Raw genomic sequence first — 14,054 nt, forward strand, 5'->3', positions numbered from 1 at the left:
ATTTCAAGATGCACCAAATACAGTAGTTTTATTTTTACTTTTTGTTCCACACAGACATGAAACGTTCGCATAAAATGATAAAAGCTGAGATTATTATCTCTAAACATCCAGAGAATTTACAACCACTTTGAATTTACACTACCGTTCAAAAGTTTGGGGTCACCCAGACAATTTTGTGTTTTCCATGAAAAGTCACACTTTTATTTACAACCCCGATTCCAAAAAAGTTGGGGCAAAGTACAAATTGTAAATAAAAACGGAATGCAATAATTTACAAATCTCAAAAACTGATATTGTATTCACAATAGAACATAGACAACATATCAAATGTCGAAAGTGAGACATTTTGAAATTTCATGACAGCAACACATCTCAAAGTTGGGACAGGGGCAATAAGAGGCTGGAAAAGTTAAAGGAACAGCTGGAGGACCAAATTGCAACTCATTAGGTCAATTGTCAATAGGTCATTAACATGACTGGGTATAAAAAGAGCATCTTGGAGTGGCAGCGGCTCTCAGAAGTAAAGATGGGAAGAGGATCACCAATCCCCCTAATTCTGCACCGACAAATAGTGGAGCAATATCAGAAAGGAGTTCGACAGTGTAAAATTGCAAAGAGTTTGAACATATCATCATCTACAGTGCATAATATCATCAAAAGATTCAGAGAATCTGGAAGAATCTCTGTGCGTAAGGGTCAAGGCCGGAAAACCATACCGGGTGCCCGTGATCTTCGGGCCCTTAGACGGCACTGCATCACATACAGGCATGCTTCTGTATTGGAAATCACAAAATGGGCTCAGGAATATTTCCAGAGAACATTATCTGTGAACACAATTCACCGTGCCATCCGCCGTTGCCAGCTAAAACTCTATAGTTCAAAGAAGAAGCCGTATCTAAACACGATCCAGAAGCGCAGACGTCTTCTCTGGGCCAAGGCTCATTTAAAATGGACTGTGGCAAAGTGGAAAACTGTTCTGTGGTCAGACGAATCAAAATTTGAAGTTCTTTATGGAAATCAGGGACGCCGTGTCATTCGGACTAAAGAGGAGAAGGACGACCCGAGTTGTTATCAGCGCTCAGTTCAGAAGCCTGCATCTCTGATGGTATGGGGTTGCATTAGTGCGTGTGGCATGGGCAGCTTACACATCTGGAAAGACACCATCAATGCTGAAAGGTATATCCAGGTTCTAGAGCAACATATGCTCCCATCCAGACGACGTCTCTTTCAGGGAAGACCTTGCATTTTCCAACATGACAATGCCAAACCACATACTGCATCAATTACAGCATCATGGCTGCGTAGAAGAAGGGTCCGGGTACTGAACTGGCCAGCCTGCAGTCCAGATCTTTCACCCATAGAAAACATTTGGCGCATCATAAAACGGAAGATACGACAAAAAAGACCAACTAGAATCCTACATTAGACAAGAATGGGTTAACATTCCTCTCCCTAAACTTGAGCAACTTGTCTCCTCAGTCCCCAGACGTTTACAGACTGTTGTAAAGAGAAAAGGGGATGTCTCACAGTGGGAAACATGGCCTTGTCCCAACTTTTTTGAGATGTGTTGTTGTCATGAAATTTAAAATCCCCTAATTTTTCTCTTTAAATGATACATTTTCTCAGTTTAAACATTTGATATGTCATCTATGTTCTATTCTGAATAAAATATGGAATTTTGAAACTTCCACATCATTGCATTCCGTTTTTATTTACAATTTGTACTTTGTCCCAACTTTTTTGGAATCGGGGTTGTACCACCATAAGTTGTAAAATGAATAGAAAGACATTTTTCTGGCCATTTTGAGCATTTAATCGACCCCACAAATTAATGTGATGCTCCAGAAACTCAATCTGCTCAAAGGAAGGTCAGTTTTATAGCTTCTCTAAAGAGCTCAACTGTTTTCAGCTGTGCTAACATGATTGTACAAGGGTTTTCTAATCATCCATTAGCCTTCTGAGGCAATGAGCAAACACATTGTACCATTAGAACACTGGAGTGAGAGTTGCTGGAAATGGGCCTCTATACACCTATTGCACCAAAAACCAGACATTTGCAGCTAGAATAGTCATTTAGCACATTAGCAATGTATAGAGTGGATTTCTGATTAGTTTAAAGTGAAAAGAACAGTGCTTTTCTTTCAAAAATAACGACATTTCAAAGTGACCCCAAACTTTCGAACGGTAGTGTAAAACGATAATCATTTCAGCCTGTGAACTTTATTTCACCGAATTGTGTGATTAGAATATTAACATAACGTGTGTGTGAGATGTAAAGGTTATTTATATGACAGACATTCCAGCTGTGTGATCCGATGAGAAGCAGAACACTGATCCAGAGACGTTACAGCAGTAAAAACTCCAGCGGGACGGGAACGTTAATATTTATCTATAGACGAATGAAGGTGCCATTACTTTTACACTGCTGTAATGAGCGGCGATAAAGAAAAGAAAAGAAAGGATTTGAGAAAAATAAGGCAGAAAGCGACAAAGGAGTGTGTGAGCTTCATTTATACAGCTGTTCTGAGTGTGTGTGTGTGGGGGTGTGTCTGGGGGGTGGAGCTTAACTTAAATCTGATCAGCCAATCATCGACCTGATCATGTGACCTGAGTGCTCAGCCTAAAATATTGGCATTAACTGTGTAAAATGTTGGTTTAGCAACATTCGCTAACAAGCTAACGAAACGTGCTAATATTAGCAAGCGAAACAGTTAGCTTATATAACGTAAACCGTAAACACCTGTAGCTAACAAACTTTGAGCAACAGTTCGAACTGAAACCAACAAACAAACAAACAAATAAAAGGCACATTACACAATGGAGAACATCAAATATAAATAACAAATAAACATTTTACTTAAGAATAAAATACAACAAGAATAATGAACTAAATAACGACCTCAGTAGCCGAACAATCGCACTGACAGGTTCGCATTGAATAAACTATTCACGTTTGAAGTTTCTGATTCGCCGAGCAGACCTACACGAAGCTCCACCCCTTTTGACCAGATAACATTTTGTCCCTCAGCATCTCGAGAACACCATGCCTCATCAGGACGTGTGTGTGTTCAATTGTGGGGCGGTATCTGGTGGGGGAGGGGTGGGATGACGGTGGTGCCGTTTGTGGGCGGCGGCTTGTCTTTTCCCTTCATGAAGTAGGTGAGCAGTTCTCCTTTTCCCTTCACGTAGATCGGTCCTCTGCGTACGAAGCGGAACCCGTACTCTCTCAGGATCTTATAGCAGTCCTCCACCACCTGCACACACACACACACACACACACACACCTAGTACACCGTGCTAAACTGAGATGCTGCATTAGATGTTAGCTGTGTCGTCGTCAGTAAAGAGGCACGTCGTCTGAATAGAGGACCAAGTGGACCTTCCGGTACCCGTGTGTTCTGAGGTGTGTTCGTTTCCCATGAACTGAGAGTATTTCCAACCGAAGGGATTTTTCTGTGACGGTTTGTTTGACTCGCCGTACAGAAGCTGAGCTAATTGGCGGACCATGTGGCTTGTTTACGCGAATGCTAGTTTAACGCTGCTGTTGGGTGAAGTGTTCGGTTCGAACAGTGAGGTGTGGAGAGTGTGGAAGGTCGTTTACACTGCAACTTAAAGGAGCAGTCAGTAAGTCCTTTCTCCTTGGTGTACAACCCCGATTCCAAAAAAGTTGGGACAAAGTACAAATTGTAAATAAAAACGGAATGCAATGATGTGGAAGTTTCAAAATTCCATATTTTATTCAGAATAGAACATAGATGACATATCAAATGTTTAAACTGAGAAAATGTATCATTTAAAGAGAAAAATTAGGTGATTTTAAATTTCATGACAGCAACACATCTCAAAAAAGTTGGGACAAGGCCATGTTTCCCACTGTGAGACATCCCCTTTTCTCTTTACAACAGTCTGTAAACGTCTGGGGACTGAGGAGACAAGTTGCTCAAGTTTAGGGACAGGAATGTTAACCCATTCTTGTCTAATGTAGGATTCTAGTTGGTCTTTTTTGTCGTATCTTCCGTTTTATGATGCGCCAAATGTTTTCTACGGGTGAAAGATCTGGACTGCAGGCTGGCCAGTTCAGTACCCGGACCCTTCTTCTACGCAGCCATGATGCTGTAATTGATGCAGTATGTGGTTTGGCATTGTCATGTTGGAAAATGCAAGGTCTTCCCTGAAAGAGACGTCGTCTGGATGGGAGCATATGTTGCTCTAGAACCTGGATATACCTTTCAGCATTGATGGGGTCTTTCCAGATGTGTAAGCTGCCCATGCCACACGCACTAATGCAACCCCATACCATCAGAGATGCAGGCTTCTGAACTGAGCGCTGATAACAACTCGGGTCGTCCTTCTCCTCTTTAGTCCGAATGACACGGCGTCCCTGATTTCCATAAAGAACTTCAAATTTTGATTCGTCTGACCACAGAACAGTTTTCCACTTTGCCACAGTCCATTTTAAATGAGCCTTGGCCCAGAGAAGACGTCTGCGCTTCTGGATCGTGTTTAGATACGGCTTCTTCTTTGACCTATAGAGTTTTAGCTGGCGACGGCGGATGGCACGGTGAATTGTGTTCACAGATAATGTTCTCTGGAAATATTCCTGAGCCCATTTTGTGATTTCCAATACAGAAGCGTGCCTGTATGTGATGCAGTGCCGTCTAAGGGCCCGAAGATCACGGGCACCCAGTATGGTTTTCCGGCCTTGACCCTTACGCACAGAGATTCTTCCAGATTCTCTGAATCTTTTGATGATATTATGCACTGTAGATGATGATATGTTCAAACTCTTTGCAATTTTACACTGTCGAACTCCTTTCTGATATTGCTCCACTATTTGTCGGCGCAGAATTAGGGGGATTGGTGATCCTCTTCCCATCTTTACTTCTGAGAGCCGCTGCCACTCCAAGATGCTCTTTTTATACCCAGTCATGTTAATGACCTATTGCCAATTGACCTAATGAGTTGCAATTTGGTCCTCCAGCTGTTCCTTTTTTGTACCTTTAACTTTTCCAGCCTCTTATTGCCCCTGTCCCAACTTTTTTGAGATGTGTTGCTGTCATGAAATTTCAAAATGTCTCACTTTCGACATTTGATATGTTGTCTGTGTTCTATTGTGAATACAATATCAGTTTTTGAGATTTGTAAATTATTGCATTCCGTTTTTATTTACAATTTGTACTTTGTCCCAACTTTTTTGGAATCGGGGTTGTACATTAGACCTGCTGTACTGTATGTTGATCAATCAGACATTCGATAGCGACCACATGAGGGGAAGTTCTTTGTCCTCCCAGTAATACGCCGTTTGAGTTGAATGTATTTGATTAATATTTGGTCTCTTGTTATAAAGCACACATTGTTGAGCTGTGACTGGTGAGCCTTCATGGTTACAGCACCGTACTGGTGGGTCACACGTCAGGAAAGAAGCGTGAACTGGGGCTGAGCAAACTGTGTGTTTTGACCGACACCCTGAAGTAACATCACAATTATCTACCAACACCTACAAGGTCCTAAGTGATCAGCTATGCACTACTGAGTGTGTGTGTGTGTGTGTTACCTGGATATTACCCATAACTCCAGTGGACTCCATGCGACTGGCCACGTTCACAGTGTTACCCCAAATATCATAGTGAGGCTTCCGCGCTCCGATCACACCGGCTAACACACCGCCCATGTTCAATCCTGTACACACACACACAATTTCATTAAATACCCTACAGTATATGTCCATTTTGTCCGTTTTTAACTTTCACACAAAATTTCACAAACGTTCAATCACCAATCACACCACAGACCAGACGTTTGATAGTTTAATAATAACATCTCTAAACATGAGACTGTACACAGTTTTGTGTGTGTGTGTGTGTGTGTGTGTGTGTGTGTGTGTGTGTGTGTGTGTGTGTGTGCTCTCACCAATGCGCAGCATGAAGCTGTTGAAGCTCTGTTTGTTGAGGTTGTTCAGTGTGACTTTCATTGCCAGAGCAAAATCTGCCAAATCAGCTAAATGCTGCCAGCGCTCCAGAATACACTGATCCTCCTTCTGTTACACACACACACACACACACACACACACAGAGATGTCCAGCAAAAATGTGAGCACAGATACTGAATTAAAAAATAAAAGTTAAACTGCTGTGTGTGTGTGTGTGTGTGTGTGTGTGTGTGTGTGTGTGTGTGTGTGTGTGTGTGTTACCTTTCGGCTGCCGTAGCCGTTCGTGTTGCTCTCTGGCGTCAGTCCTGAAGCTGCCATGTACGTGCTGCCGATCGTCTTTATTTTAGTGATGCAGAGAAACTCAGTTCGGTCCAGCAGCTGATCAGGGTCAAAGGTCAAAGTTCAGATCATACAGTAGTGAACTTTCATAAACTCGCTGTTAAACGCAGTTTATTCTAACAGTAACGTCGGTCAGGAATACATCAGAACATCAGGACGACATACACTGACGCGTTTAGGACACACCCAGCTTTTATACAGGACAGACAGGACAACTGAGACAGGGAGGGTGAGACGGAGGGTGAGGTAGAATGAGAGTAAGATAGTGAGTGAGAGTGAAACTGTGAGACGGAGTAAGATGGAGAGAATGAGACTGATGGTGTGAGAGCAGGGCTCGAAATTAACTTTTTTTCTTTGTGTCCCCCAGTGGTCCCGAATTCTGTGTTGTATTGTCCCGAATGGAAGCAATAGTGTCCCCATTTTTTTCCTCTCTGAAATAACCAGTGGTTAATATTATCATATGAAGTTACTATTATATTTGTAACTATGCGATTTTGAACCCTTTATATCATTTTTACAATAAGTCACAAGACACAAGTGACACATGTCCTATACATCATCTACTTCAAAATTACAGTTATTGCATTTTCAGTTTATTAAACTTTGGCGATCTCGCTGTATGAATAGATACCCGTTTATTTAAAGGGGCCAACTAGCTCATTCAGAAAATGTTTCAACTCCCTACATCTGCAGTACACTTTAGTTGAAAATAAGACCCCTTTTATGTTCATTTCATCTACTTATACCTTGAATATCTGTTGGCACTTATAAGGCAAACTTATCATTTTCACCATTACCGTTATCCATTTTTATGAACTTTCCGTTATCCATTACCGTTATCCATTTTTATGAACTTTCCGTTATCCATTTTATGAACTTTCCGTTATCCATTACCGTTATCCATTTTTATGAACTTTCCGTTATCCATTTTATGAACTTTCGCTGCCGAAACGTGGGTGCAAATGTTAGCAACATCAACATAGTGCAGGTCCGAGCCTAGTTGTGCTGCTGACTGACTAAACTTTCTGAACTAGAAAGACACCAAGAAAACTCACTTATTCTGTTGAACGGTATCTTCCGTCAATATCATCCACATCATTCCTGTTGTATTTTATAACGTGTCTAACAGTGTTCATTAAGTTCATTCAGTTGCTAGCGTTGCCTGCAGACCAGGCGATGACACTTTGGATCCTGAAGGTCCCGGAGACGTTATGTCTGGGCTTTCAGTTTCTTCCCCGCGGTCAGTCCGCTTCAACCACTTAAGCGTTTTTGTTCTGGCAAGAGTCGGCGCAGCGCGTGCGGTAGCAATTCCATTCCAAGTCCATATAATGCGGACTCCGGCCGAAGATTCTAGAACAGAATGCGCTGCTCTGTAGCCTACGGATGCAGGTGCATCGAAAGTGTAGCTACTAATGTATTTTTCGCTGTTAACGTTTTAAAATTAAAATTGACAAATTAGGTGAATGTCTACGTATGTGTTACGGCTTTGTAAATAATATTAATGTACAACTTTTTTTCTAGATCTATTTTTTTCCATTGTCCCGGGATTGTCCCAGATATGATAATTTTGTGTCCCGATGACATTTTTTATGGTCCCCAGGACATCGGGACACCGTTAGTTTCGAGCGCTGTGTGAGAGTGAGAGTGCAATAGTATCAGAGTGAGACAGTATTAGACAGAGTGAGATAGAGTAAGACTGGGATAGTACCAGAGTGAGACGGACAGTGAGACTGAATGAGATAGAGCAAGGGAGTGAGACAGGGTGAGAGAGTGAAACTGAGTGAGATAGTGAGACAGGGTGAGACAGTGATTGAGACAGAATGAGAGAGTGCAACTGAATGTGAGACAGATAGAGTGAGCGTGAAACTGAATCAGAGTGAGACAGAGAGCATGAGACTGAATGAGAGTAAGGCAGAGTGAGAGTGTGAGACAGAGTGAGAGATTGAATAAGAGTGAGACAGACAGTGAGAGTGAGGGAGTGAGACAGAATGAGTGAGAGACTGAATAAGAATGAGACAGTGAGGGAGTGAGACTGAATGAGTGAGGGAGTGAGAGTGAGACTGACGGTGTCGAAGTCGGAGATGATCTCATTCAGGATGCGCAGACACTCGAGGCCGCCGTTGTTGATGCTCTCCTCTGTGTAGAAATCCGAGAAATTTGGGATGGATGCAAACATCACACCGATCTCATCATATGACTGACTGTACAGCTCCTAACACACACACACACACACACACACACACACACACACACACACACACACACTGCTTATTGTACACTCTTCATCATAAATGATGCACGGTGGTGTAGTGGTTAGCGCTGTCGCCTCACAGCAAGAAGGTCCGGATTCGAGCCCCGGGGCCGGCGAGGGCCTTTCTGTGTGGAGTTTGCATGTTCTCCCCGTGTCCGCGTGGGTTTCCTCCGGGTGCTCCGGTTTCCCCCACAGTCCAAAGACATGCAGGTTAGGTTAACTGGTGACTCTAAATTGAGCGTAGGTGTGAATGTGAGTGTGAATGGTTGTCTGTGTCTATGTGTCAGCCCTGTGATGACCTGGCGACTTGTCCAGGGTGAACCCCGCCTTTCGCCCGTAGTCAGCTGGGATAGGATCCAGCTCGCCTGCGACCCTGTAGAACAGGATAAAGCGGCTAGAGATAATGAGATGAGAATGAGAGATGAGACTATCGTAAGTCTTCTAATAATGTTGACTGAAGTTCGTCATGATGTTCCTCATAAAGTTCAGATCACGTTCACTCTCAGGGTTGCTGTAGGATTTGAAGTGCAGTTTATCTCTAAACTTTATCATAACATTTATCTTCAGGTTAATCAGAATGTTTGTGAAGATTATATTTGCCCTGTTAGGGGCGTGGTCTGTACAGGGGCGTGGTCTGACAGGGGTTTGGCCTGCTGTTTCGTACCTCATCTCGTTTCTTGGAGCCAAGAAAGTGTTTGGCTACATGTTCTGGCAGCATGTTAGTGACCAGAGCCTCGTTATACGTCCTCATCTCATACACTCTCTCCTTCTGATCATGGACCTCAATCTTCCACAGGAACAACTTACGGGACTGACGCTCCACCTGAGACACACACACACACACACACACACACAGAGGGAGTGTAGAAGTAGAGATCTGAAGAAAATAATGTTACAATAACTCTGTGTGTGTGTGAGAGAGAGAGACCTACGTGCCGAGCAAAGTAGTAGAAGCTAATCATCATCACAATGATCATCACCGTCATCAGGTATTTGGAAGGAACCAGATCATACCTACACACACACCATCATTCAGTCGGTTGTAGTAATGATTTTGTTCAGGCAGAGTAAGACCACACCCTCACCTGTAGTTCATGAAGCGTAGGATGTCATAGATTTCATAAATGGTATTCCAGCTGTAGATGTCCACGACAGCGGTTGCCACGGTGATGAGCGCCATTAGTGCGAGCTTAATGAGGTGACTGACCTGAACAAGCATCATGGTTGCCACGAGCGATAACACGGCCATGAAGCTGTAGTGTTGGGGGTTTTCAATACAACCGCCATCACCAAGGAACTTGAGTGTTAAACCCAAAGTGGTGTTGAATAGAATTACAGAAGGCTGAACACAGCTCAACTACACACACACACACACACACACACACACACACACACACACACACACACACACACAAATTAAACCTGGATGAATAAGAAAAGCAAAGGGAGGAAAACAAGGAAAACACTGAAAGACCAGTTTCTCTCACCATGTCAGCCACCTCAGCCATGGCCAAAACAAAGATAGCTGCCATCGCCCAGGTGTTCCGAGCCCAGCGTGTCCTATCAATCCACATCGAGAACAACACCAGCTTCTCTGAGAACAACTAACACAAACAAAACATCACGACAAATTCCATCACCACTACCATCATCATCATCATAATCACAACCTTCAGCATCACCATCTTCATCACCATAATCACCATGTTCACCATCATCATCACCTTCATCATTGTCTTCATAATGACCATCTTCATCAATATCTTCATCATCATCATCACCACCACTTTCATCATCATCTTCATCATCATCATAATCACAACCTTCAGCATCACCATCTTCATCACCATAATCACCATGTTCATCACCATCATCATCATCATCAATATCTTCATCATCACCACCACTTTCATAATCTTCATAACCACCGTCATCATCATCATAATCACAACCTTCAGCATCACCATCTTCATCACCATAATCACCATGTTCATCATCATCATCACCTTCCTCATCATTGTCTTCATAATGACCATCTTCATCATCCATATCTTCATCATCACCACCACTTTCATCATCATCTTCATAACCACCGTCATCATCATCATAATCACAACCTTCAGCATCACCATCTTCATCACCATAATCACCATGTTCATCATCATCATCACCTTCCTCATCATTGTCTTCATAATGACCATCTTCATCATCAATATCTTCATCATGATCATCATCACCACCACTTTCATCATCATCTTCATCATCATCATAATCAAAACCTTCAGCATCACCATCTTCATCACCATAATCACCATGTTCATCATCACCTTCCTCATCATTGTCTTCATAATGACCATCTTCATCATCAATATCTTCATCATGATCATCATCACCACCACTTTCATCATCATCTTCATAACCACCGTCATCATCATCATCATCATCATCATCATCATCAATATCATCTTCGTAATCAGCACTGTCATCATCATCTTCATAATTACAGCTTTCATCATCACTATCCCCATCTTCATCATCACCATAATCACCATGTTCATCATCATCACTACCTTCATCATCTTCAGCTTCATAATCACCATCTTTATCATCAATAGCTTCATCATCACCACCACCTTCATCATCATCATCACAACCATCAACTTCATCATCATCATCTTTGTCGCCATCTTCATCATCATCTTCTTCTTCTTCATCATTACCGTCTTCATCATCATGATCTTCCTCATCATTGTTTTGGGGATGTTAGTTTGAAATGATAAGTTAGTGTGTGAATTAGAATTATTTTGTTGCATTGCAGTAATTAAAGCTATGACCACTAACTCCACCCCCAGCCTCATCATAGCCAATCAGAATATTATACAAAGAAATGCCTCATACAATGAAGAAATATAAAATATAGCGTATGCCATACTCGTGGGAAAATGGTTGCCAGTGAGCAGATGGTGAGGATGAGGAGCAGAACTTCACCCACCACCAATGTTACATAGTTTACCGTCAACCTATCAGAGACAAGGACAAAAATAATTAGCCGATTGAGACACAGGAACAGGTGACATCATCCCATCTGATACTTCAAAAAGAAAGGTGTGTTTGACATTTATATTCCTTTTATACACTCTTAAAGGTTCAGTGTTTAATATGTCAGGCTTTTTCTTCACTCCACCCACAGTGGAATTAGAATTGCTAAGCCCCACCTTTTTCTTTAAAAGTCAACTCCGGAGGCCTTTGTGATTTTAACAGAGGGAGGGGAAAGGAAAAGTCTCGCCAGTGTTGCCCCTGCAGTTCACCTCCCAGGCAGCAGAGGGCGGCAATAAATAAACACGGCTGCTGTGAATATCATGTGTGGTTGTGTTCGTCTTGCTGACTCACTGCGGATCGATGAGCACTTCCATGGCAGAGGTGAAGAGAAGAACGATACAGCTGCAGCTGAAGGCGACGCCCGTCTGACGCTCTTTCTCTGCCGAATAACGAGACTCAAGCTCAGAATCGACGAATTGCAAAGACAGAGTGGTGGTGCTCTTCTCCTTCATCCTACAGCAGAGAGAGAGAGAGAGCATAAAGAACTGGAAGTGTTATTACAGTCAAGTGGGCGGTCCGGTACAGAGACGGGCCAGTGCGTAAGTTTTCACTCCCTTGATCTTTTCCTCTGAAATGGATTGAGGTGGGTTTTATGTCTTGAATTTACACAAAACAGCCCATAATACTGTTCTAAAAAATTTTTTTAAAAAAGGGCGGCACGGTGGTGCAGTGGATGGCACTGTCGCCTCACAGCAAGAAGGTTCTGGGTTTGAATCTCATGGCTGACGGGGGTCTTTCTGTGCGGAGTTTGCATGTTCTCCCCATGTCCGCGTGGGTTTCCTTCGGTTTCCCCCACAGTCCAAAGACATGCAGGTTAGGATAACATGGGGTGGCCTTGGGCTGACGTGCCCTTGAGCGAGGTACCGAACCCCTAACTGCTCCCCGGGCGCTGTAGTGTGGCTGCCCACTGCTCTGGGTGTGTGTGTGCTCACTTGTGTGTGCGTGTGTTCACTGCTTCAGATGGATTAAATGCAGAGGACAAATTTCGCTGTGCTTGAGTGCGCATGTGACAAATAAAGGCTTCTTCTTCTTCTTCTTCTACTGATGTTAGTGAAATATAAACACTGTGATCCTCTGGTGTAGACAATAAGAAATACGGTCCAACACATGTTTTAATGCTCTGCTGTTCCAACCTGTTTCTAAAACAGGAAAGAGAGAGTGTGTGTGTGTGTGTGTGTGAATGCTTACGTTTTCTCAGACTCTCTGTCCAGTAACACTTTACTCAGCAGTCTGTTCAGTTCCTGTTGGTTGTCCATCTCTCCATCTGACAGGCGGCTCAAATGTAGCTTCTGCAACACAACCACAACTGGGTGTTAAACCATGCCATACTCACTACTCGCTACCCCCATATTCCATACTCACTACTCCCTACCCCCTATACCCTACCCCATTCCCTACCCCCTATTCCATACTCTCTACTCTCTACCCCTATTCCATTCTCACTACTCCCTACCCCCTATTCCATACTCACTACCCCTACCCCCTATTCCATACTCACTACTCCCTACCCCATTCCCTACCCCCACCCCCTATTCCATACTCACTACTCCCTACCCCCATTACCTACCCCCATTCCTTACTCACTACTCCCTACCCTCTATTTCTTACTTACTACTCCCTACCCCATTCCTTACCCACATTCCATACTCACTAATCCCTACCCACCATTCCCTACCCCCTGTTACTTACTCACTACTCTCTACCCCATTCCCTACCCCATTCCTTACTCACTACTCCCTACCCCCATTCCCTACCCCTATTCCATACTCACTACTCCCTACCCCCATTCCCTACCCCTATTCCATACTCACTACTCCCTACCCCATTCCCTACCCCTGTATTCCATACTCACTACTCCCTACCCCCTATTCCATACTCACTACCCCTACCCCCATTCCATACTCACTACTCCCTACCCCATTACCTACCCCCATTCCTTACTCACTACTCCCTACCCTCTATTTCTTACTTACTACTCCCTACCCCATTCCTTACCCACCATTCCCTACCCACATTCCATACTCACTAATCCCTACCCACCATTCCCTACCCCCTGTTACTTACTCACTACTCTCTACCCCATTCCCTACCCCATTCCTTACTCACTACTCCCTACCCCCATTCCCTACCCCCTATTCCATACTCACTACTCCCTACCCCCATTCCCTACCCCTGTATTCCATACTCCCTACTCCCTATTCCATACTCCCTACTCCCTACCCCCTATTCCATACTCACTACTCCCTACCCCCATTCCCTACCCCTGTATTCCATACCCACTACTCCCTACCCCCTATTCCATACTCACTACCCCTACCCCCTATTCCATACTCACTACTCCCTACCCCATTCCCTACCCCATTCCATACTCACTACTCCCTACCCCATTACCTACCCCATTCCTTACCCACCATTCCCTACCCACATTCCATACTC

At 43.5% G+C, this 14,054-nt stretch overlaps 1 protein-coding gene across 2 annotated transcripts in view; it reads right to left on the bottom strand.

The window, feature by feature from the left end:
• Positions 1–1,751: 1,751 nt before the first annotated feature.
• LOC132876847 (adenylate cyclase type 3-like) overlaps positions 1,752–14,054 on the bottom strand; it is a 33,179-nt gene continuing 20,876 nt past the window's right edge. Inside the window, exons 10-22 of one of the 2 annotated variants that reach the window (XM_060913546.1) lie at positions 12,807–12,907; positions 11,910–12,071; positions 11,452–11,539; positions 10,244–11,257; positions 10,007–10,123; positions 9,605–9,876; positions 9,452–9,533; positions 9,184–9,342; positions 8,334–8,480; positions 6,191–6,307; positions 5,911–6,037; positions 5,555–5,679; positions 1,752–3,254 (exon numbers count right to left, since the gene is read on the bottom strand). In XM_060913546.1, coding sequence (XP_060769529.1) covers positions 3,069–3,254; positions 5,555–5,679; positions 5,911–6,037; positions 6,191–6,307; positions 8,334–8,480; positions 9,184–9,342; positions 9,452–9,533; positions 9,605–9,876; positions 10,007–10,123; positions 10,244–11,257; positions 11,452–11,539; positions 11,910–12,071; positions 12,807–12,907 — 2,697 coding nt within the window. In that variant the 3' untranslated portion in view covers positions 1,752–3,068. The remainder of the gene's footprint in view (positions 3,255–5,554; positions 5,680–5,910; positions 6,038–6,190; positions 6,308–8,333; positions 8,481–9,183; positions 9,343–9,451; positions 9,534–9,604; positions 9,877–10,006; positions 10,124–10,243; positions 11,258–11,451; positions 11,540–11,909; positions 12,072–12,806; positions 12,908–14,054) is intronic. The other variant, XM_060913547.1, reaches the window with a different exon arrangement.

Source organism: Neoarius graeffei, chromosome 2, assembly GCF_027579695.1.
Source record: "Neoarius graeffei isolate fNeoGra1 chromosome 2, fNeoGra1.pri, whole genome shotgun sequence".
NCBI lineage: Eukaryota > Metazoa > Chordata > Actinopteri > Siluriformes > Ariidae > Neoarius > Neoarius graeffei.